The sequence below is a fragment of the Magnolia sinica genome, chromosome 19 (assembly GCF_029962835.1).
Source record: "Magnolia sinica isolate HGM2019 chromosome 19, MsV1, whole genome shotgun sequence".
NCBI lineage: Eukaryota > Viridiplantae > Streptophyta > Magnoliopsida > Magnoliales > Magnoliaceae > Magnolia > Magnolia sinica.
The window spans coordinates 16,465,541-16,491,939 of record NC_080591.1 but is presented as its reverse complement, the minus strand read 5'-3'; the positions used below and the strand labels follow the sequence as shown (position 1 = coordinate 16,491,939).

General features: G+C 39.1%; 1 protein-coding gene across 1 annotated transcript; it reads left to right on the top strand.

Moving 5' to 3' along the window:
- Positions 1 to 770: 770 nt before the first annotated feature.
- On the top strand, positions 771 to 24,949 carry LOC131234750 (probable magnesium transporter NIPA4). Its single transcript, XM_058231691.1, has 9 exons — positions 771 to 1,193; positions 8,393 to 8,449; positions 14,119 to 14,209; positions 14,284 to 14,444; positions 14,614 to 14,741; positions 14,826 to 14,963; positions 20,471 to 20,563; positions 23,832 to 23,937; positions 24,413 to 24,949. Exons 1-9 carry the CDS (start codon positions 1,028 to 1,030, stop codon positions 24,520 to 24,522), a joined length of 1,050 nt encoding a protein of 349 aa, XP_058087674.1. The 5' UTR covers positions 771 to 1,027; the 3' UTR covers positions 24,523 to 24,949.
- Positions 24,950 to 26,399: the final 1,450 nt, after the last annotated feature.

Here is a 26,399-nt window from a genome sequence, read left to right as displayed (position 1 = left end):
ACATCCATCATGGTGGGGCCCACAACATCCACTAATACTGAAATCCCATATCTCGGTACTGGAGGGGTCACAGAGTCCGAGTCCCTGTATTTCACGACACAGACCAGATCCATGGCTATAAATCTTACACATGCTACAAGTCGGCACGCGTGCCGCGATTTACTTCTCCAGTTTATCCACGCGCGAATCGCTTTAGCATTTCTCGTTCGATCACACGATCCAGCCCGGGACCCGGTTACACATTAGCGAGTGTTACCCTTGCCTTGTGGGGACCACATTGATGAATATTATGTATATCCACGCCGTCCATCCATTTTTTCAGCTAATTTTATGACGTCTTCACAAAATTTAGGCAGAATAAAATCTCTAGTGGACCAAACCACTGGAAAAAGTGGTGAATGAGCATTAAAAACTTTTTGTGGGCCAAAAGAGTTTTTAATAAAGATTATATTTTTATTTTATCTTAAATAAGTTTTTTTTGACATTATAAACGGGTTGGATGACAGAAAAAATTACTTATATGGTTTATGTGGGCCATGGGAAGTTTTTAATGGCGGGCGTTCAATTACTACTGTTTCCTATGGTGTATATTTAATTTTTGAGATATAGTACTAAAATATGATGGAAAAACGGATGGACGGAATGGATATATAAAAATTCATCAAGGTGGGCCCCACAGTAAGGGTAACACCCACTAATGTGTTACCGGGTAACACAGGATCCCCTCCCCAGCCACCCTCCTTGCCAGATCCAAAAAACATATTGAAATAATACCCCCTCTTTCTTTCATTTCCACTCCAAGCTCGTCTGAATCTCCAAACCTCACAAAAACCCTTCAATCCCAACCGTCGCTTCCTCTCCAAGATCTGCTTCGGCCTCCCCCACGGCATGATCAAGGAGTTGGAAGCTACAGCGGACAACCTCCACAGCTGGTGAACCGCCGTGGCCATGGATCTATTGAGATGAACGGTCAGGATTCCTTGATTGCATCAACCGCGGGAGGTGGGAGGATCACAGCCATTGAGCAATGGCGGAGGGGGGAAGCAGTAGATGGGTGTCTGCATACAAGGGAATGTCCTCAGACAATATCAAGGGTCTGGTGCTGGCACTTTCGTCGAGCATCTTCATTGGTGCCAGCTTCATTGTTAAAAAGAAGGGTTTGAAGAAGGCAGGGGCTTCCGGTATTAGAGCAGGTACTTTGAATTCTCTCTATCTCGATGGAAAAGAGTTAAAAATGATGGAATTTTGTGTAATTGTTAGGATCTGGTCGATTGGGATCTGAGTTTTGTTCATTTCGATCGGAATGTATACTGATGTTCCTCTGCATGTAGAATGGTAGTTCTAGTCAATCCCATCTCCGAGTTTTTGTGTGTGGATCCAGGACGTTTATTAGATGGTCGTCATGCTGAGTGTTCCATAAAACCCGTTAGTTTATGGCTGGCACTTTTATCAGGTGGGCCACACATGTAAAGAGAAATGGATGATTGGGGAAGTGATGGCCAATGTCTACTCTCAGCGTGCACGTATTTCTTGCCTGATGAGCGGGCCATGCTAATTTTTAGAATAAGAAATGTATTCTGGTGAATGTCCTGGATCTTGCATATGCACCATGTTGTCATGTTTGGTGCACTTGTGTTTGACACTAGAAGATGGAGTGTCTGGAAGTATCATTCTGGCTGCCTTTGTCTAATTGCGATGGCTTTCCTTTCTCACCGATGATTTGAATTGGGATTGTAATTTTTGGTAGTGCTGAATGCTGATACATGAGAAGTGGTAAGGCAATTTGTGGCATAGATTCTGACCATTCTTCAAGTGGGCCCCATTGTGAATGTGTCTTGAATTGAAAATCAGGCCAGTCTGCTTGCTCTTAGCGTATCTGGGTAATGCAAACCCTGGAAGGGGAAGCAAATAGATCAAAGAAAAGAAGAAAGAGATTGTGGGAAAGGGCTCAACAATCCTCTAACCGAATGCTAGAGACCGTGAATGCAAGACTGTGAGCAAGCTCAACAGTCCTCTAGCTTTTAAATAGAGATCCCTTTGCCCCTTCAACGACTACCGTAGAAAAATAAGAGAATTTACCCAAAAGAAATATCATTCAACTTATCTTATTCCATATGCCTGAGCCTTATTTATAATCAGTCCTTAGTCCTTACAATATGCAATAAAAACTATGGAATCTGAAAATAGAATTCCTAGCTGGCAAAGATCTGAAAAATAGAAAACTTCCTAAATAAGAAACCACTTAAACAAGAGAGTACTTAAATAAGAAGAATCTAAGATTACTTCTTGCCTAACATAAAGATATCAAAGGAAACTACCTAATGTAGAGATTTAAAAGAAATGGAAACTAAAGCTATTTTCTATGGTAGAGATTTGCCAAAAAAAAAGGAGGGGTGGCCTAAAAAGGGAAAGTGGGTATTATTCTTGCGCACATGCGCAGAGCGTGCACGCACGAGATGTGGGCCTTTTCTTCACATCTTGATCAAGCAGCTTGTGTGGCCATTTGGTTGCATCATTGGGCCCTAGGGATAGTGTATGTAAGGAAAATGAATGAATCTATATTCAGTCATGTGCGTCAATGCATGTTTGTGGTGAGACCCACCTTATGAAGGAATTTGATCTTGGAGATGTGTGTGATGTAGGCACGCGGGCTGCTGGTTGTCACTTCAATATATATTCATAAGATTTACCTTAGAATTTCTTGCCAATACATATATATGTATACTGTTTGACTCCTTTTACTTTGCTGAACTTTAGATGATTTTGATGCATTGGATGTACGCATGCGGATCTAGTTGATTTGGTAAAGAAATGTCAGTTTTACTTTCTATTTGATGCGATTGAGTGAATGGTAGTTTGAAATTTTATGATGATATTCTACATGCATTGTTGGTAAATCATCATCGTCGTCATCATCACCACACTGATTGGGGCCGGCTACGAATCCTTTTCTGCCATTCCGCTCTATCAAGGCCATAACTTCAATTAGACCATAGGTCACCAAGTCTTTTCTTACTACCACCACCCAAGGTATTCAAAATCGGTTACATTTTGGCCGTAACAGCTGATACGTAACGGTAACGGCTGATACCGTTACGCGTTATGGGGTCGTAACGGCCACCCGCCTCCTTTTGTGCCCGTAACGGCCGTTACATTCCATAATGGCCGTCCCCCTCCTTTTGTGCCCGTAACGGCCGTTACATTCCATAATGGCCATTCTTCTTCTCCTCCTCCTCTTCTTCTTCCTCTCTCTCTCTCTCTCTCTCTCTCTCTCTCTCTCTCTCTCTCTCTCTCTCTCCTTTCCCAACAAATGCATTGAGGTGGGCCCCACTTTTAAAATGAGTTGGCAAAACAGATTGATGGCATTGATATACAAATACATCGAGGTGGCCCGCCTGGTCCACTAGTGGTCCACCTGGATTTACCTTTTTTTTCCAATTGTTTTTTGAAATAAGACCATTTGATATTTTTCATTTTTCACTGTCGAATAAATGTCCACCAATCCATTAGTGGGATAAGTGCCCATCGATTGCATTAATTTGAGGCTAGTCTGGGGCATCAAATGGTCCCCAAACCAGCCCTGAATCGACAACATTATTTACCTCAATTTAATTTTAATTTTTTAAAAAGATTTATGGGGAAAAATGATATCAAATTGTTAGGTATATGAATTACATAATGGGATACAAAAGTCCCTAAACTCTATATATTGAAATAAAATGCACGTGAGTCACGAAGTATGCAATGCACTAGTACTATAAATAAAAGGAAAACTTGAAAATATAAGATGTTTTGGTCTTACATTCATTATAGTAAATTTATATAGATATTATATAGTTAGAAAACTAAATATGAAAGGTTTGCAATTAATTCCAGGTTGTCTGGTTCACAAATTCATTAGACAGTCCGATACAACTTCTCACCAAAGAGTGGACTGTTGCACCACCATAAACATGTTCCAATTTATAAATGAATGCATATTTGGAATGCTTAGAATATTCCGGATTTAATCCCTTTTTTATTTTGGCAAAAAAAAAAAAAAAAAAATGCACCGTTACGGGCCATTACACCCCTGTATCGCCGTTACATCCCCGTATCCGTATCCGTATCGATGGGCACCGTTACACCCACTGATACCGATACGGAATACCTTGCTACCACCTGGCCCTTTTAGAGCCGTCAACTTGTACAAATTCACTCATTCTAAACAGCACAATTCTTGGTCTCTGTGGTACATGACCAAATTATCTAAACCTACCCTTGAATGTATTCATTTATAATTTTATCCTTCCTTGTCTTGCCACTCATCCATCTCAACATCCTCATTTCAGCTACACTCATCTTATGGACGTGTTCCTTAACTGCCAAACATTTTGTCTCATAAAGCATGGCTGGTCTTATAGTCATGCTATAAAAATTCCCTTTCAATTTAAGTGGTACATGGTGATCACATAAAACTCAAAAGCCACATCTCCATTTTTTCCATCATGCTTGAATTCTATGGGCAACATCCTTCTTAATCTCTCCACTCTCATGAATTCGCAAGTGGTCATTTTAGGAAACTTCGTGCTAATCAATTTTACTAATTCCTGGTTCCCACTCCTATTAAAATTGCACTCTATATACTCTGTTTTAGTCTGACCTTTTTGGTTGAGGGGTAACGAAATTTTATTTGGAAGCTCGTAAGAAGCAAGAAATGAATACAACTCCAAAAACACAAAAAAGCAAATCTAAGAGGGAGGGCTGCCTTTGCATAAATCGCCCATTCCGACACGAGGCAAACAATTTTCTGAATAATTTCGTCTGCCTTGACGTTAACATTTCGAAAACACCGACCATTCATAGCTCCTTAGATAGCCCATAGAACAACTATGATTATCGAACACCATATATCTTTCTGAGGATTGCTGCCTCCGCCTCCATGCCCGGCCCAAAGCAACTCTTCTACAATTTTTGGCATAACCCAATCAACTTGAAACTTCAAAAGGAAATAATCCCAAACTCTCGCCAATGAATGAAGAGGTGATCAATAGACTCCTCGTTGTCCATACACAATAAACATATATTAGGAAGAACTAGCACTCTTCTTTGGAGGTTATCAATAGTGAGGATTCTTTTTCGGCATACCGTCCAAACAAAAATTGTGACTCGAGGGGGGGCTTCGTAAAACCAATGGTGGAAAGGATGAGTCAGACCAAAATTGTGAAGCAACATGGAGACAAATTTGAAAAGGATCTAACTCAAAACTTTCCGGATTTATTTCCTGTCCAAATGATTTTGTCTTCTTCAATCACCTCCAGCTTCCCTAACTGAAGAACACCTAGTAGTGCAAGAAACTTATCAAATTCTTTGTCGTTGAGATTTTTGCGGCAAGGAGGAGCCCAGACAACCTTCTCCCCATCCCACGAAAAGCAGTCCACCACATGAACAACTCTATTGGGAGCAAGCCTAGCAACCCTTGGGAACAAGTCTTGAAGCGGCTGAGAACGACACCACACGTCCACCCAAAACCGAACATGAGATCCTCTTCCTACCCTGAAGGATATGCCCCTACTCACAAGATGTTGCATAGCTGCGATCGCTTTACAAGCACCCAAAGGAGGAGGTTTTTGTAAACCAACCACCCTCCTGCAATCCATACTTAGTAGCAATCAAACTTCTCCAGAATTTTTCTAAAGCACCTCTCCATAAATCTAGCTTCTCCAACAATCAAATTAGTCCAATTATTTTTAAATCCTTTATATTCTAATGCTTCACTCCCTCGTCATCTCAATTAAAAGAATGTAATTTCTAGATAGCGTGCACCATGGGATCTCTTGGTGCAAATTCCTTGTTAACTCATTCATAACCTTTGTATTTTTTGTTGCTTTGATGTTCTCAAGCAACCTCTTAATATAGATCTATGATCTATTATCCTTTAAAAAAAATCATTCATAACCAATGCGAAAAGGTATGAGCTCAATTTCAACCCTACAACAATTGGGAGCTCACTTGTCTCTCCACTAGTGGCCCTTACATTTGTTTTTGCTCCCCCATACGTATCCTTCATCATGTCAATATATCCTCTTGAAACTCCTTTCTCTCCCTGTCCCCCAACACCCACCAGATTAACTCTCTAAGGACCCTGTTATAGCTTTCTCTAAGTCAATAAAGACCATGTGGGGATCCTTCCTCTCCCTATATTTCTCCATAAATTGTCTAAGTAGGAAAATAGCTTCAGTGGTAAAACCTCCTTGCCATGAGACCCAACTGATTTTCTTATACACCCGTCTCATGCCTTAGTCTTTCCTTAATCACTCCTTCCCAAAGTTCCATATATGGCTCATAAGTTTAATCAACGATAGTTAGTGCAACTTTGTATGCCTCTTTATTCTTATAAATAGGTATGACAATACTTCTCCTTCATTCATCTTCTTCGATCTTACAATCTCATTGAACAACTTTGTCAACTAAAATAACCCAATATCTCTCATACACTTCTAAACCTCTATTGGAATACCATCTGATACAAGGGTTTTTCCTGTTTTCATTTTTCTCAAAGCTTCTTGCACTTCAGATATCCTAATCCTATGAAAGTATTTACGAACAATGATGTTATTTGAGTTTATGGTTCCTTTTATCTCTATGCTCTCAGAGTGATTGTCATTTAGGGCCCATTTGGATGAAAGTAAATGGAGGTAAATGGTATTTGTATATGACTGGCTTTTTCCTTTAAATACTTCTAAAACATGTTTTGCCACTTTCGTAGTTCACTCAGCTACCTCATTCCACATAAGGTTTACTTCTTCATCAACATTCCACTTTCCTTCTTCCATCAATTTATTTATGAATATTGTTTCTCTCCTTTTCAAAATATAAAACTGTAAAAATATTTTTAATTTGAAAATATATGTTGCTGAGTGCTTATTAATGTGGAAATTTTATATATTCATGAGCATTGGCTAATCTACCGATTGGCTACAAATTTTTCTTTTTTCCTAAAAAGTATTTTTAAATTATTTTAAAATTGAGAAAATGGGAGAAGAGATCTATTTATTTGGAAAAATAAAAATAAAAATCAAGTTGTTTCATGTAATTGTTTCTTATATGTATGTATGTGTGGATGGATGGATGTTTCATGATAGCATGAATGGATGCATAGATGGATGTGTTATGCATGTATATATGTGTTTATTGTATATACTTATGGATGAATGGATAAATGTACATATCATGTCATGTATGGATGGATTTGTCATGCATGTAAGGATGTATGTATAGATGGATTTGTCATGAATGTAAGGATGGAATATCTATGTATGTATTAAGGTATATTTTATATTTTCTTTGGTTTTTTGAATGTATTTTTTGTGTTTTATTACTTGCATTACTTGATATTTGAATGGTACAAGCTCACTTTGGATATAATTACATTGCTTTGGTCTGACAATGCATGGTTAAGGTCTCTATAAAATGGAAATCTATTATGTATAGTTGTTTTTGTAACATCTTCTGAAGTTTCACAAAAAATCCACCTCTTTCCCAATGTTTCCCTCATATGGATATTTTACATGGTATCTGCAATATTATCGACGAGATCGATACATGTTTTCGTATTCCAAGTCATCAATACATGTAACGTTATCGGTATTCTAAACACTACTAATATTGATTATGACTCTGATATTCTATCATTGTAACCTAATCTACTATGCAATATTTTTATCTACTTTCTATCTTCAAAGAAAAAAAGCCGGTCCTATTTACCTATAGGCTGTAGCCATTAAGGATGGGTGAGGTTAAGGGGCGTTCAGATGCAACCAAAGTCGTGTAGCCATGTTTTGGATAGATTGTCTGGGTTATGTTGTCTTGGATAGGCCATCCACTTGGGCTAGCTATTCTGTTCGCTGTTGGTCAAACACCGTAGATCATGGAGTAAAAATGGATTGTCGCCCATGTGGTGATCTTTAGATGGATAGTGGCACATGTCAGTGGATGTCGCACTTATGGTGCACGTGCACATTGAGGAGGACAAAGTAAATAGATTAGAAATGGGATTTGAACTTGGTAAATCCAGTAACTTCTCAAATTCGTGGATTTGTTTTGGAGTTGGGTTTGACAAATCCCAAAGTCCATTGTTTAGTCACCAAGCTAGAAATCTGCAATGTATGGTTTTCCTGTCTGTTGGATTCTGTGTTTTATGCATCCATAATTCCATATGCTTAAATGCTCAAGAGAACATGAACTCAAAAAAAAAAAAAAAAGCTGAAGAGAACTTGAGGATGTGCTCATGATATATGCTTTGTTTGCTGGCAGGGATGTAATGTCTATTCTCATCTGTGATTGCAAAATTTGTATGTCATCTTTGGTTTTGGGACCTCATTTAAAATAAATGTTTCCTTATATTTTGTAGGAGTTGGAGGCTATTCTTACTTATATGAGCCGCTTTGGTGGGCAGGCATGATAACAAGTGAGTTTGCTTAGTTCTTACATCTGACTTTTCAGATACTATATGAAAATTGAGCTGTTTACCCTTGTGGACCTTAATAAAAATGCCAGCATTATAGGCAACTATAATTTCATGCAACCATGAGATATTGTAGCTCATGTTAGAATTTCCATCACCTGTATGCACTCGTTCCATTAGAAACTCTGACTTCAACTGATTCAGATTGGTTCATATAGTTCAATATCTTGTTGATGTGGTGAAAACTCACATTAAAGGAAGTTCCAGAGATGTATGCATCAGAGACAAGAAATTGCATGGTTTGGGAAATTTAATAATTGATGATTTTGTATATCTTAATGTTTATAATTAAACTGATTCGGTGTTGAGGCATGTCACAAATGATTAAACTTGTCAACAAGGTTGTACTCTTGTTTTCTTACGAAAAACAAATTGGTGAACTAATGTTTGTTTGTGGAGGTGAGATCTCATGGCTCTGTCAAACTCGATGAATTGTATTTGTGATTCAGATTTTGCCTGTCATGTGAATGCATGCTGTCCTAATCTGATAAAACAAACATTTCATCCTAGCCAAAATATTTGTTTTTTTTTATCCAAGGGATGCCAGTTGATCTGTCATACTTGAGTTGCACTAGTTATTTACTAACCCTCGGTCAGAAAGATAACATCACCTATGTCGTGGAATATTTTATTTTTATTGCCATAAAATGATCGTTATTTTCACAGATCATTGATTGCTCTTATCTGAAGTTTAAACAGAAGGATCCAAATAATTTTGATGATTAGTGATCACCTTTCAAAAAAGTAAATAGATCATTTTGATGATCAGTGATCACCTTAAAAAAAAGTAAATAAATAATTTTGATGATCTTGGCAAAGGTCCTGGCCCTTTGAACCGAGGAGGTGGAAGGTCACTTTGTTTATGGGAACCTGATTGGTTTTGGTAATCAAAGGCAGATTCAGCAATTCATGCCACAAAAAGAGGGGTTCGAGCTTGTGCCTCAGTGGTCATAGAGTGCATTTCAACATTGAGATATCAGGTTCAAGCCCATACTCGCCTATATATAAAAAAAAAAGATTGGTGTTGGGAAAACCTTACAAGTTACAGCCATTTTGGTAGGCCATCATTCAAGGGCCATGTTTTCCACCTTCAACTGATTAACATAATTCCAATGAAACTATTCTTCGTGAACTTGTCAAGTTGACATTTCAATAAGCACTGTTGTTGGAAAATCACTAACCAAGTAACCACACACTATTCCATGTTTGAGGGAATTGATTGTGTTAGGGTACTCGAGTCTGTGTATGCATGCTGAGCACCATTTGGGTGTGCAGGTGCACACAGTTTGATGTGTATACAAACTACCATATTGGAGGACAAGGTCAGTTTTATCTTAGATTAGCTTGCATTTTAAGCTGTGCTTACCTCTTGCAACCAAGCCATGTTATAAATAAGATTTCTATTGGAGGGATAGAGCAATATACTTCTCCTTTTTTCACATACGTGTTCTCTACTTCTTTTTTCACATACGTATTCTCTACTTCTTCTTTTTATGAGTTTCACAGATTGATTTGTTTCGTCAAATGATTCAATTTGAATCATGAACCATCTTCGAGAATGAAATAAAATTTAACCATAAGATTTGCATTGTAACCAGAGATGTCTCCACTCAGTGGTGGACACTGTGTGTTTCAACTTTGAGGTCAGGTTTTGAGAACCCATATGGTGTGTGTGGGTGTGAGAATGTGTGTATTTGACCATTAAAAAAGTTAAAGATGTCTCTGCATATATTCTTTTCCTAGAATTCTTTGATGCTTGAAGGACCTCTAGTTCTTTATAAGAATCCTTGAAAAAATCAAATTTCACAACATGGAAAAGGCCAAATAGGCATCTAAAGAAGTTTTCAAGGGGCAGATACAGGAACTGACGAAGCAGTAAATATCATCGAAAATGGAGAGAAAAGGTTCATATTTGATTAGAGGGAAAGGAATTATTATTATTATTATTATTATTATTTTATGTAATACGGTGAAGTCTAAAGACCGACAAATTCAGCTCAGCTTTTCTCCACCCACAGGGTGTAGGTGGCTGGTAAGTATGCATGATCCTTAGCCTCAGTTTGTTGGGTCTCATGGATTGTCATTTGTATTATCCTGAAATTATGAGTACAATGGAATTAAACTCAAGGAAAGAGGTATAAATGAGAAAATTTGACAATTTGCAATAGTTGAACACTATCTCTATGATCATCCCAAATATTTGCCTCATGTGCATGTCTACAGCTGAATCGGTTGGTTAATCATCTCCTTATTCACTGTTCTTTCGCCACTTCATTGTGGCTGGCCATCCTCCAAGATTTCAACGTGGCATGGGTCATGCCTCTCAACGTTGGGGACTTTTGATGGGGATATCATGCGCACATGCACGCCCCCCTACGTACATATGCAAGGAGGAGGGCCCCACCATCGATCTGGATCGATGACGACGTCTAGGAAGGGTCTTCTAGTTAGAGGACTGCATTTTAGTTCGTTGGAGTGGATCTGATAGTCATGTGAATCCCACCATGGGTTCTTATGATCGTAGCTCACTATTCTAATTAATCTGGTGCTTTGGGTTTTGCTTATTATTGTTATTAGGAATATCATGGACGGTTTAGATTGCTTTGATTAGTTGTTATTTTTGATTACTTCGTCTCCAAGTAATAGGTTGCACACATGGCGCGAGTTTTGGGGTATAGGGTTCTATTATAAATAGGCACCCCTTGTAGTCTTTTTGCTCATTGAAGATTAATAAAATTTTTGCGTTTGTTTTTCTGCTTCTCTGAATTTCTGAGTTGTGGAAATCCAATTGGGTGTGAAACCCTCCCTTCCCTGAAGGGCTGACTACCGTGTTGCGAAGCCACACTCGTTCCGATTCGCTTCACCCTTCTACCATCCATATTTTCCCTCTCCTACAGCCATCTCCCTTGCAAATCTATCAATATTTTGCAGACTTTTCTTTTCTACAGCAGATTTTTGGAATCTGGCCCTATAGGAGGGCTGAAACTTCGGCGGAGCACCACGCACAGACCGATTGTCGGATCATCGCGAAACTTGGGGGTTTTGTGGTCCACCCCTGGCTGACCAGGGCTAAGCTGGCTGTTTTCTGATTTGTGGGCCCCACACACGTGCGGGACACCACCAACGCACGTGTGTCTGGGCCTTTACTGCCATCCACACATGTGGTGCTTCTTTGGTTCGTCTCTCTCCTCTCTTTCAATCCTCTTTGATGGGGACATTACGCGCACACGCGCACTCACGCCGCCCCCCCTACGCACCTACGTACGTAGAAGGAGGACCCCACCATCGATCTGGCTCGATGATGACGTCCAGGGAGGGCCTCCTAGCTAGAAGTCAAGTTTTTATTTAGAAAAGTGGCCCGATAGTTAAGAAAAGCCCACCATGGGATCTCATGATCGTGGCCCACTCGTCGGATTGGTTTTATATTTTAGGTTTTACTTATTGTTATTATTTAGAACATCGTGAATGCTTTAGATTTCCTTGTTTGGTTTTTATTTTAGTTTACTTCATCGCCAAGTAATAGGTGTCGCACATAGTGCGAGCTTTTGGGTATAGGGTACTCCCTATAAATAGGCACCCCTTGTAGTTGTTTTCATGCATTGAAGTTAATTAAAAAATTCCTGTTTTATTTTTCTGCTCTCTTCGTGAGTTGTGGAAGAATTCAAAAGTGGGTGCGAAGCCCTCCCTTTTCGAAGGGTTAACTACCGTGGTGCGAAGCCACATCGATCCCAATTCACCCCCATCTTCCATTATCTTTTTTTTTTCCATCTTCCCCCACCATCCGTACTTTAAATTTGTCCTTTTGTTGCATCAGATTTCTTCATTACAGCAGGTTTCCAGATTTCGGCCCACAGGCGAGCTGAAACTTCGGCGGAGCACCACGCATAAATCGTACATCGGATCGAGCTGAGATTTGGGGGTTTTGGAGTCCATCCCTGGCCGACCAGGGCCAAGGTGGCATTTTTCTGAATAGTGGGCCCCACACACATGCGGCCGGGATCACACGCACGTCCGTCTGGGCCATTATTGTTGTCCACATGCGGGATCATCTTTTGGCTCAGGTTTTTATCCTCTTTTATCCTCTCATAGCCATTTTTCATGAATCCTAACCCTAGATTACATGATCCCTAATTAATTTGCCCCTTTTTATCACCTTAAGGTTCCTTGAATTGAAATTAGGGAATCCCTTGGATTAGGGACTGATTTTTATGCATGAGTAGTTGATTTTATTTCCCTTTGACATCGTTTGGTTTATAATTTTTATTGGTCCAGTCTTAGCCCGTATCGGCTTGGACCCGCATAGATTCCCCTTTTTAATTGTATGTTTGGATTTTCATGTGGGACATGGAATTTGTGTGATTGTTTCTAAATTGGTAGGATCTAAGCCTGAAATCTTGCATATCATATTTAATTTTCCATGTCCTGCATCACTCTTTCACCCTAATCCCTAATCCTAACCCTAAATTGTTCAAATCCCCAATTTTATGCCCTTTCGTCAACTTCAAGGTTCCCCGAATTGAAATCTGTGAATCCCTTGGATTGGGGAATTATTTCTGTGCATGTGTGGATGAATTTACCCTCATTTGATTATTGTTTGGTCTATAATTTTGATTGATCCGTCCCTAGCGTGTGTAGGCTTGGATCCGCATAAGATTCCCCTTGATTGAGTGCTTGAACTTTCGTGTGGGATGTGGAATTTTGTGTAATTGTTTCTGAATTAGTGTGATCTAAAACCTGAAAATCTTGCAAATCATAATTGAATTTCATGTCCTGCATCAACTTTCTAGAGAAGCTGCAAACCTGTCGGCGTCTATCCCTTTTGGCTGTATTATGGGTTATCTGGGGGGAGAGAGAATAGATGTTTCCGTAACGAGAGCCGTGGTGTGGGTCGGGTTCTTTGTATTGCCTCTTCTCTAGTCAAGGAGTGGGCAGTTAGTTTTTCTTTTTTGTAGTTACCTTGGCACTATCTCAGCACCTTTATCAATGAAAGTCTTTGTGTTGCCTTTCAAAAAAAAATAAAATAAAAATCCTCTATGATTTTTTCCCCCTGGCGCAGAGAATAGTGTGGTGTCTGGTTGCATGACAAATGCAACTGTTTTAATTTTGTGCAAGATCCAACCATTTAACACGTGGATCCCGCTTTTAACATGCACTGCCCCACAAATCAAGCAAGGATGGACATCATGGTTGCATTGATCTCACATGTGTGTCGTGTTGAAGTGTGTATCTACCTTGTTAGAAGACCATTCTTTAACAGTGCATCAAAGTACCATACTCCACGTGGTTACTTCCCACATCCTTGAGGAGTTCTTTGCACATGCTTAAGAGCAAAGGAGAGAGGCAGTTGCTAAAAAGGAAAAAAGAAAAAAATAAGGAAAAAAAGAAGAGAAAAAAAAAAAGAAGAAGAAGAGAAAACCTTAGAAGATTGAGAAAATTGGAAAGAGCTATGTGCAGGGCTACCACGCAGGCAGCCCTCTGTCTTAAAGGCTCCTCACCTTCTTTTATTAGATTTGTCTTATTAGTGAGCTATATGATTTAGAAGTCCTTAATGTTTGATGTTTGACATTATATTGGAAGAGGTGAATACTGATTAGTTAGTGCCAATGCAACAGTGATTGTTGGGGAAGTTGCTAACTTTGCAGCATATGCCTTTGCGCCAGCAATTCTTGTCACTCCTCTTGGTGCTCTCAGCATAATTATCAGGTATGAGGCATTGTCAAGTGTCATATAATATGTTTTCCGATGTCTGCACCTTTAACATTCATATTGTCTTGCAGTGCTGCACTTGCACATGTTATTTTACGGGAGAAGCTGCATGTCTTTGGTATTCTTGGCTGTATTCTTTGTGTTGTTGGATCAACAACAATTGTTTTGCATGCCCCTCAGGAGCGTGAGATTGAGTCTGTGAAGGAAGTATGGGATCTTGCTACAGAGCCAGGTATTTGTTTCATTTTAGGGCATCCTAGCTATAAATGCTTCCATTTACTTAACCACAATGATGTTTTCAACACAACCAACATTTTATTTTATGTTATTTACAATTTTTCATTTGATTGGGTTTTAAACATAATGTGCTTAGTGGTTTCTGCTTCTTTTTTTTTTTGCAGCTTTTCTTTTGTATGCAGCTACAGTTATAGCTGCAGTTTTTATACTCATATTTCATTTTATCCCTCAGTATGGGCAGACGCATACAATGGTGTACATTGGGGTTTGTTCGCTTGTAGGTTCTTTATCGGTATGTATTTGATTATCAACTGTCAATGACTACCTCATTTTTATACTTTTCTTCCTTTCTGACCGTAATATAGGATATTGACAGGTCATGAGTGTCAAAGCACTTGGAATTGCTTTGAAGTTGACATTTTCGGGAATGAATCAATTAATTTATCCACAAACTTGGGCTTTCACTATAGTTGTGGTTCTTTGCGTGGTTACCCAAATGAACTATTTAAACAAGGTAATGAGATTTCTTGCCTCTTGGAGCTATTGCTTTGCTTTCTTGAACAGACAACTTCATGCTGTCTAACAATTTATTTCACCGTTTTTTCAATGGACTATTTCCTGGAAGTAGAAGATAGGTCCAAGTGTAAATTCCTTTAAATAGCTGCTGATACTTGGAATGTTCTGTAACCTTTTCGCCATTGGTAACAAGTTCATATGTCCTGGGTAAAAGACGGAGGGTTGTTGTCTTATAGGCAGCCAGTTGTCAACCTTTTGCCAAGCTTAGGGCTGTTGATGGGCTGGGATGGCCTCTTGGGCCTGGATCGCATTGGTGTGGGATTGAGTTGATGCATCAGGCTCATGCCTAAAGTTCGAGCCTGTTTATTAAGTGGGCTGGGCTCGGGCTATATCTATGAGCTCGTCAGCCACCCCAGTTTAGGATTTTGAAGGGAACTTCCAGAATTTATCACATATTTAAAATATTTTGTTCCTTTGTAAATATGTAACTCAACTGATGATCTTACTGGCTTGGGTTTGGGCCGCTGCTATGTTCTGTGTAACCATTGAACAGTCCTGATCTTGTACAAAAGTCGGTAAATGGGCTGGGTTTGTCCTTAGTTTGTCTTTGCGGGGTGGACCTGGACATCCCGTCCTAGGCTGGATCTGCTGACATCCCCACCCAAGCTACCATGAGAATGTTAGCTGATTCAAATAGCTGGGACCTTAGTTGCATGAACATTCTAACAAGGTGCCACTTCTGCTTCGACTTCTGCTTCGAATCACGCTTTGGACAGGCACTTCTGTTCATTCTTCTTAGTTTATATGCTTAACTTTCTGAAACAGATGCTTCGCCACTGCTTCTTTTCTTTGCGCTTTGTGAAACTGTTGTTTGGACAGGGATATGGTGAGTGAGGTCGATTATGATGATGAGTTCAGAATTAAGCATATAGAAATGTCATGTTTGTGAAGCAAAATTAGTTTGCTGGTATATCTATGATAACCTGGAATAACTTGGACACAGACGTGTATTGTTTTTGGAAGGTATACAGGCTGTTGGACCTGGTGGCTTTTAAAGGGAAGATAAACTGGCATGTCTGTACGAGTAATAATATGTTTTAATAATTTTATGTATCTAGAAAAAAACTTCCAATAAATAAATAAAGATAAGAATAAATGTAAAAATGAATTATTCATATGACAAAGAGTACCCTAGAGATAAAATATAATATTAATTGTACTTAAGAACAATGTTTCATATGCAATTGCATAAGCACTTACACGATCGCATATGCCATTTTGGGAGCATACATCGCATATGCGGTTTTATAACCATAATGTCATATGCAATAATGTATGTGATTATGCCATGGCATATGCTATAATGTATGTGATTATGCCATGGCATATGGGATAATGTATGCAATTATGCGATTATGCCATCGCTTATGTGATGAAAGAATGTAAATTTTTTGGGGGTAGTGCAATGGTATATGTGATTATGCGATCGCATATGCGCACAAGCTCCTTTGGTCGCATACAATCGCTTATGTTATGTGACAACAAGAAATTACTTTTTTGAGCTGTGTCCACAAGTGTCATACCCACGGACATGGACACATGTCAACAGAACCCAATTTCAGAGAAGTCCCCTGTCCCTGTTAGACAGCAGTGCTTGGAAAGCTTATCTGGTGTCGCATGCTAGTGAGTATACCTTAACTTGCAAATTTGACCTTCTAGGATAATGTGCATTAGTTAGTTTGAAGGCAATTGTTGGACCTGATTGCATTTGCATGCAAGTGGTTTTTGGTAAATTTGTATGGTGTGCTCCTTGTTATTTCCTGCTGCCAACCACTTGAGCATGTCCTTGCTACTTTCTGATCAGATGGTGGTATGTTTTGTGGTTAGTGGGCTTGTTTGAAACTACATGCTCTCAAATGAATTGTCCACAATTCCTGTTTGTGGGTTTTGTGGTATGTTAATGTAAACTGTTACTATAGCACACTTCTTTTGTGAAAATATGTAATAGAACCCCCACGACCTGCATGATTTGGTGAACCACAAACATTTTCACATGGCCAATCCCTCACCTCTCTGTCCGGCAATGTGCTTAGCAAACTTAGACACTCAAAACTTATCAGGCTCACTATCTAAGGGTTCTCATTATCAATTGTCATCATGTATTTTGGCAAATCTTTTCCCTTAAATAGAAGGGTTTTCTTGTATTCTTCTTTTCTTATATTATTTAAGCTCAATTCTTATTATCTCTCCCCCTCCTCCTCCCAAAAAAAAGCAAAAAAACAAAAAAGCAAAAAAAAAGAAAAAAAGAGGCTCAATTCCTTACATAAAAAAAGAAAAAACACTTTGGAGCACTCTCCTAGACAAGGTCTCTCTCACTCTAAAGCTGTCTCCTCATTTCACTGCTCCTTCTCCCAGCACCAGCTACTTCTATCATGCTTCCAATCTTGTTGTAATGTTTGTCATTTTTCTAAGAGGTCTCAGACACAACTAGTTGGACAATAAAGTTATCATCCAACGAGTGTGTCCTTGGCAACATGCCACATGAGAATAAAATCCAGACTATCCAAGATGTTGGTCCCAATGACTTAACTATTGGCATCGATGCATGTATCACACCATTGGGATGCGGAATTATATTGATATCGCATGGGAAATTTCTCATGTATCGCGCAATGTATTATTGTTTTTGGGAAACATTGGGAAATTGATCGATTTTTTCTATGAAACTTTAAGGGATATTCAAATGGACATTATTACATGCTTAGAGCTCAAAAGATCTTTTAAAAAAAGAGTACACATAAATGCATAGTAAGTTTCCTTTGTGTAGGGCCCTATACTATGCGTTGTTTGACATAAGTGATGTAATTATATTCAAAACGAATTCATATCATTTATAAATCATGCAAGACAAGTATGAAAACACGACCAATTCATTCAAAAGCTAAAAAAGAAATAAAGATACATTTGTATTAATACAGCGCATGTATTAAAACATATATATCCAAATGATTTTTCGTTATTTCTATAAAAATTAACTTATTTTTTAGTGATTTTTTGTTATTTCTATAAAAATTAACGTATTTTTTAAAGTAAATAAAAGAGTGGCTGATGTTAAGATCAGCATGCACTCATCTAGAGCTGGACAGAATCCAACCCAATCCGACGGATCCGATCCAAACCGAAGTCCAGGATCGGGTTGGCTCGAGTAGGCCCACTCATTTCTGAACGTACATTGAGTCGAGTTCGGATCAGCGGCCAATCCGGACCAATCCGATCCGATTTAGTCGGGTACTATATAATTAATATTTACTTTTTTATTTTCACTTTTTTACTACCCGCCTCACCCGAATGAAGCCATAATCCCTCCCTTCTCTTTCTCTACCTGAACGAGCGGCGCCGCACCCACCCATCTCTCCTCCTTTCTCTCCCTCTCTCTCCCGATTTCCCTCCTCTCCTTCTTTCTCTCCTCCTTTCTCTCATTCTCTCTCCTGATTTCCCACATCTCCTTCTTTCCTGATCTTGATTCAGCCGAGTTCGAATGGACTGGACAAACTCAACTCGATCCGACTTGATTCGGTTTCCCAGACCGAGTCGGACTCGCTTCGGGTCAGGTTAGCAAGGATTCGGATCGGATCAAGTCAGCCCTGCTGGACTCGGTCCCGGATCGAATTGAGTTCGGGTCGGGTTCTTGAAAAATTGGATCGAGTCGAGTTGAACCCAATCCGGTCCGACTTGACTCAATGGCCACCTCTACACTCATCAATACATAAATATATTAGAATCAATTTTGTAAAATTTTGAAAAGTATTATTATTTTTAATTAAAAAACAATTATTTTTTCCAAAAATTTCGAACACTTCCGTCAATCTGTAGATCAGCGTACAACACTCTTACATGATTTTTATCCACTCTAATTGCAACTGGGTGAAATCGGGAGAATTCGGATTTCCTCAAATTCTTGCGTTTTCCCAAAATAAAAAATTGGCAGTAAAAATCCATCATTAAGTATGCAAAACATGCAAAGTCATAAATTAGTAACTTGATTCCACTGATTCTAAACCATTTGTCAATTTTTAAAAAAAAATACCTATTGGGTTCCAGCTTGTCTCCACTCTTTGATCTCGATTTTCCCACCTAAATCCTCTTTTCCTTCCAAACAACGCATAAGGACTGATCGAAATCCTTTTAGGCAGGAGAGTTGCACGAGTAAAAAAGGTGTTGCTAGGCTACTACTCTACCGCACATGTGGCACGCTGATGATACCTCGAAACAATCCAATTATCGGTTGCATCACTAAAATCACACCAATATAATGATCCGAACTGTCAAATGTTGGCCATCTAAATGGACAGTTAAAAAACATTGCAAGTTGCTCGTTTGTGATTCTTACGTTTATTGCCAACCCTAGTCTTAGAATTTCCTCGTTTTTGGCCAAGGTATATATGTCAATGGGCTTATTAAAATTATTATGTCAAATATCACATATGTACACTAATTGAGATATTAAAGTTGATTTAGTTAATCAAATTCAGCTTCTTGTTAGTATACTAAAGAATTCCAATGTGAATTACAGGTAGGCATCCAAACAAATTTTTGGATTCGAGTACATTCCAATTACAAGCTACGAAACACAACTGACTACTGAGGATTCCAATTCATTCCAAATACAAGGCTACCAAATGAGCCCTAAAGGATCCCTGAAAAAAAAAGAAAAAGAAAAAAAGGTTCTTCCCTGTTTCAATACAAGATGTTTAGCTTTGAGGAAGACCGCCTTGGTGTGTTCTTAGGAATTACAAAAAAATCAATTGTTGCGCTCTTTCACACCAACCATAACATAGTGAGCATAAATATCTGCCACAGAATCTCGCTACTCTCACATCCCATACCCACTCCATGCCAGGCTTAGAAGAAGCCCCAATAGATTGGGGCATCACACAATCAACATGGAAGAGGCAAAAGACCTTCCACCAGACTAATTGTGCATACAGACCACGCAGAAAGAGATGACTCGCTGATTCCACCTCCTGAAGGCAAAGAGGACAAATGTTGATAATAACGAGGCCTCTTGTCCTGAGATTATCTATCGTAGCTTTATTGTCCAACTAGTTGTGTGAAAAGTCTTTTTCTAATCACAATATACAAGTTTGTATGAGCACTCACTGAAAAAAAATTCAACTGTTTTTTCAAACAAATATATGTTTTGGAGTTCATATAATTTTGTTCAGTTTCTTCCTTGGCACAATGCACTCCTGATGGATAATTTTTTTGAGAACTACTGGCTCTAGCTCATGCTTCATGCTACTAGTGGTCCATATGTTAAATTTTCTTTCTGCTGACATTTCTTATGCATGTGTAAGTCCAAAAGCTTGTGGTTACATGCAGGGATACTGTTGATTCATATCCGTAGTGACTAAAACAAAATCATGCTTTCAGTCATTTGATTTCTTTCACTTTTGTGTGTTGGCCAGAAAGAAATATGATAATTTTTTTGCAACTTAATTGCAGGCTCTTGATACATTCAACACAGCAGTTGTATCTCCCATATACTATGTGATGTTTACATCCTTCACCATTTTGGCAAGCGTGATCATGTTTAAGGTAATCCTCTCTTCTGGTTAATTCTGGGAATACTTAATAGTTGCTTGATTGGGTGAGATTGTATAAGCTTGTTCGATATAGAACGACCATTTGTAGTCCACGGATGGTGTGTATACACCATTGCATTTACAACAACAACAACAACAACAACAAAAAATCATCACTGTACCACCAAAAAATCGTCACTGTATAACAACAACAACAACAAAAAATCATCACTGTACCACCAATGAAACCCAAACAAATTTCAATAGAACCAATAACATGGCATTGTCTAACAGGAGTTAACCTCATTCTTTGAGTATTTCTTTCAAAGGGTTTGTACTCTAAGCTCACATAATTCCAAAATTATCCTAACTTCTCTATCAAATATAGAACTCACTTCATATAACTTTAATAGTACTTGAGTCTAGCTATAGCTTTCTAGCATGACCAGATACATTTTTAATACCTAAAATACCTTCTCTTGCATACCCCAATACACTATCTCACACACCGTGACATCGTGCTTGTAGCAAACGGGCGTTTGGGAGGAACATAAGATGGTAAGGAGGGTCGTGTAGATAGGGCTGTTGGCAGTTGGGCTTTAGCTCGGGTCCTAGTACGCCCATGCATGAACCTGACTAAAGTGATTGGGTTTGGATCTAGGTATCATGTCCTAGGTATCGGATTTGATCCCAATTGGGTTCAGGCATCGTCAGGAACCTGTTGGGGGCTAGTATCTTAGCACTATGTTAGATTTCGGTCCAGTTAATAATTGAAGCTGTACATCTGAGAAGAAGGTTTACTGTCACCAATGTTGAAATTATCACTATCGTTACATGTATTGATGACCAGGGATACGCAATGGAAAGAATGCCTTCTCAATGGTTGGGATTGTTGTATAGAGGAAATATTTGTTCTATCTCCCATCCACAATGTTGTCATGCTTCGCAATTCGGCACCTGGGTTGGCCAGGCCCTGATCCCGCATCCCAGGACATGACTCATATACGATATAAATATAAACATTCCATAAAACATACACTTTTCTAATATAATATTAAAACATCCAATCACCAGTTCACCACTGTCTAAAATCTTACTCACTCTTTCACTATCATTCTTCTTACAAGGAATTCAAACTTGAAAAGGAAACTAAATCTAGATTATCTTAAGCTAAATACCTAGAACTCCTCTCCACTCGCTCATTTTCAAGATCCTGATCCTGAAATTGAATGCTCAAACATTAGGTGAGCTTATGCAAACCCAATGAGATCATTTCCTTCACAAGTTTGAAAACATGCTCGATATAAATATATGAAAACATGTAACACGATCTCAAATAAAACAAGTGAACCATGATTTCTAATGCGATGGAATAAACGATATTATGATCTACTTAAAGCATAATTTCAGAGTAAAACATATATTCCAAGATTAAGACAAACCGTGATTTCAATGCAAGGCAAGAGTAATGCCGCAATGCACGAATCATCCAAGACATATAGTCAAGGTAACCCCCGCTTGACAATCCCACTAATAAATGCATGATCATCCTTGGCATATAGTCAAGGGAACCCTCGCTTGATAATCTCACCAATAATATAATGATTATCCTTGACAAGATTTTGATGATACTAGTCAGCGCAACCCTAGTGAGGCTGGTCCTTGGGACTACAATTTTTTCCTTTGCCAAGCCTGCTGGTGGCATCTGTGAATCTACAATGGTGGCTAAGTTCCTCATTCTTCATGATAGAGTGAAATCACTCAAGGGGGTTCCTGTCTATTTCTATCCAGATCCGTAGAAAGTCTGATATTGTAGTGAAAAAGCTCTTAGAGATTGAGTTGTGGGACCATTCTTGTGGTGTGGGTTAATTGATCTAGCTCCTCAGCTTGTCTTAGATGTAGCTCGGGCTATTTAGTTCAGAATCAGGATTATAGTACTGGCTTTAGCTTTTGTACTCGGAAACAAGCAATCAGAACCTTTCTTGGACTTGTAGCCTTGAAGCTATTGAACGGCAACTTTTTTAATTGAAGATGTTCGCCGATTGGATATTTTATTCTTTCAAATGAAAGAATGAAATATTCTTTATCTTCTACCAACCTAACAAGGAATTTTCATTTTTTTTAAAAAAATGGTTTATAAAGAATTTTCATCTGTGAACCCAACCCAACATAAGACTCATATTTATTGAAAATGAATTAAATGAAATAATGTCCAAAACATATAATTTTCTTATTCAGCTTTACCATCTTTCTTATTCGTCTTGACCATCGTTTTTTCTGGTTTACACATCTAATTCACCAGGAAAGTTTGGATTACATTTGCATCCTTGCATTTTGATAATCTTCAATTTTCCAAGATTACCAGAATAATGGAAGTTCCACTATTTGTAGAGAAGTGAACCGTGTTGCTGATTGTCCTGTGAAGGGTTGCCTTGACTCTATTCCATCAAGAATCTTTCCTACTTTTACCTAGTCATCGTAAATATTGTTAATGATGTGAGGTTAGAGATTAGATATCTAATTCTTTTCAATCTAATGCAGGTTGGGATATTCCTAACCAATTACCTAGAAAATAGTTCTACCATATTTATAGCGTCTGGCCATGCTCTGACAGTCACAGTTATTGAGAAGTATTTCAAATTGTCACATCATAACACCTCTGCATGGCTTCCATACTTGGACAAAAATCTATGTTCAAGTTGTGGTAAAATCAGGTAACATTGATTAAGGCTTACTCAAATGATATTGTTTGAAGGACAATCTAGCAAACCTTCCTGTTTATTACTTGCCATTTCTGAAACTCCCAAGGAGAGTTGTAATGAGGCTTGAAAATGTCAAATCTAGAAGGATTTCCTGAGGCAAGGAAAGAGGAAAACATGTGTTCATCGCTGCCACCACCACCACCACCATTGCCTAGTCCCAGCTATTGTTTGCAAACCAGGACTCAGCTTCGCACTTAGACACTGACTCGGGTTGATCCGTAACTCAGTGGGTTGACTAGGCAGGTTAAGAACACATTTTATTATTCTGTGAAATATAAAGAAAATTCTATGTCAATGTATTCTTCTTTTCCTTCCTGCTCATTCAGTCTCCTCCATTCTCCTCCTACTCAGTAAAAACTGTTTCATCCATTAAAAAATATCATATGGTAATGCTTCCAGAACTTCTTATGAACTGTAGGAAAAAAGTTTAGAATCTTCAGTGCAATGCTCCAATTGTTCCTACCTGTGGACCGTGCTCTTTCAGCGGGTCACTAACTCCAATTATACCTTCTTGATCAGGACTGGGACCGGCAAAATCCATCTCAAATTGTAACGGAGATGTGCGGATTTGTGACAATCCTTTCTGGTACATTCCTTCTCCACAAAACGAAGGACATGAGTGATGGTATGTTTACTGCACTGCCTTTGGGTTTCACTTTTAACTAGAGGAATTATAGAGTCCTGATCCTGTTGCATCAGACCTCTGTGGTTATTGATTTGTCCAATTAAGTACAAGTGAGGATCAGGTGATCTCGATATTTGAGCTGATGGATGGGGGATGCCCCAAACATCTTCCAGGTTGGAAAATCCTAGCTGTTCTATGGCTTTTTCTCAAGGCCACCAGTGTCTTTTTTAACCTTCTAGTTGCTGCGCGATAATCAAAAGGGTTAGGAGATCTTCCAATCTATTAGATTCCTGGGGCATCCCCTTCACAGTTGGGACCCATGAGATGAATCTTCTGGATTACCGAACTGTGCAGCCAACTTGTACTGCTGAGCGCATCAGGAGACCACATCCTGATGCAAGAGGACCCTATAGTTCCTTTCGAACCATACTGGTCTCAATTGGTGGATCAAGGGTGGTGGTGTCCTACTATACAGGTTTGACTACTTTATCCATTCGTCTTGCTAAGCATGCCGACGATGAGGACGGCTTTGCTCCTGAAGGCATTCCTCTGAGGTGTCAGGATTCCTTGCGGCCAACACCATAATGTATTCATATCATCTCTACACTGGTATTTCATCCACATTTACATGCTTTGGGGTCATCTCTCAAACATCATCCCCACCCTATATAATTTCATATTCTGTTTTTAGATGGAAGGGAAAAGAGCAAAAGAGAGTTTTTTTTTTTTCTTTTCTTTTCTTTTCTTTTCTTTTTTGTATGCGCGGATGAAGCGGCGGCTTCTCTCCCTTGTATGATGGATGTGACAGGGGGGGAAAATGTAAGAGTTGTGCACATTGGTTTATATAAACTGTAATATTCAGCTTCAAGTTAGGGTGGTGTTTCACACCATACGGACTTTGGACATTTGAGGTTAGGGTTGTTTTGAAGATTGTTTTGTGAAAATTCATTTGTAAAAATGCAAGACTGTTTGTTCATTCAGTAAATGAAATGGAAGCACAAGATGTTCATAATATTGTCGATGATGATGGTATGTGTTTAGAATCCGTCAGTTGTCAGGAAAGGGGAGCCCAAACATCACATCACCTGTCTGATCATAGGATTGGAAGCCAATAACATTGGTCCATGGCTAAATTTTGTGTGTTCCTTGATCATCTTCCCAAGGCTTTGCAGTGTATGCTCTGGTCTTTTAGTTCTGACAAGTGAAGCCCATGGTTTGGTGGTCCAGATGGTTGGTCTGTTGCTCCCATTGTGGATGGACCATGGGCCAAATATCGCTGAGATTGGAAGATTCTAATCACTTTTTTTAAAGGCTACTGGAACCCATGACCTTAGTATTGAAACTCTGTGAGTCTACTATCATTTGCAGACACCAAATCAAAAGTTGGGATTATGTTATGAAGGAGATTTATGGGAACATGGTCCACCCATGTTGGGACCGAAAAGGCCTATGATTGGATTAACTGAACCATGGGCCCCTGCTTGGTAGATTTCAGAACTGGAAAACCATATTCTGCAGAGCCTCACCCACATCTCTATGTTGATGGATGGGTTATTGTTAAATTGGTCAGCTGGGCTGTAGCACATATATTATATAGCATTGTAACTTTTAGGGGTTTGGTAACACACATGGAGAGAGAGAACGGAGAGACCTAGGGAAAGGATGGGGCTTCACACAAACATATGGTTGGCATCCTATTCCCACTTCTTCAGGTGGTGTGGCCCATCTGAGTTAGCTAGGAAGAGGAGCGAGAGCTATACTACATCCCTCGCAGGTTGTTTGAAGCAATGTCTCCTGCCAAGGCAGGCCCAATTGAGAGGGAAATGATAAATCCAGGCAAAACAAAAATGAAAAATGGGCATTTTTCAGAAAATGAGAGGAAAATTTAACTAACAAAAACATTATTTTCTTGAAAAATTACAGAGAGAAATATGGACTGGATTCCTCTACAATACCTGTTTCATGTAGCACCCAAAACACCAAGGCTCCGTTGGGCCCAACAGTTGCATATGTAAAGTCTTCTCCGTCCATCAGCTTCTATCCTTGAGCCTAGGCCCAGGGTTAAAAATTCAGTCAAATCCAAAAGTCAGGTGGACCACGTCACGGGAAAGAATGAGGATGGGATGCAAACCCTAGATTATGATTCTCACTTAATGATGGATGGATGAGTGGATTTACTTATAAAACATGGTGCCCCCACAGAGCGTGAAACTGGTGTTGGAGACTGATTACGGTCAAAGAAACACGGCACTATCTGGTGGCATTGATCGGATCCGTATGCGGGACCCAGTCGTTGGTGTCCACGGTTCTGTTTTATTCCATCGTGGATCACCAACCCCAGTGGTGTGTTGATGTCACCAAGTTTTAAATAGGCTGAACACCTACCATTTAGAACTTCTTTGGGATGGAAGTTTTGGATCAAGCTGATATTTGTGTTTTTCCTTTCACCCAGGACTACCTGA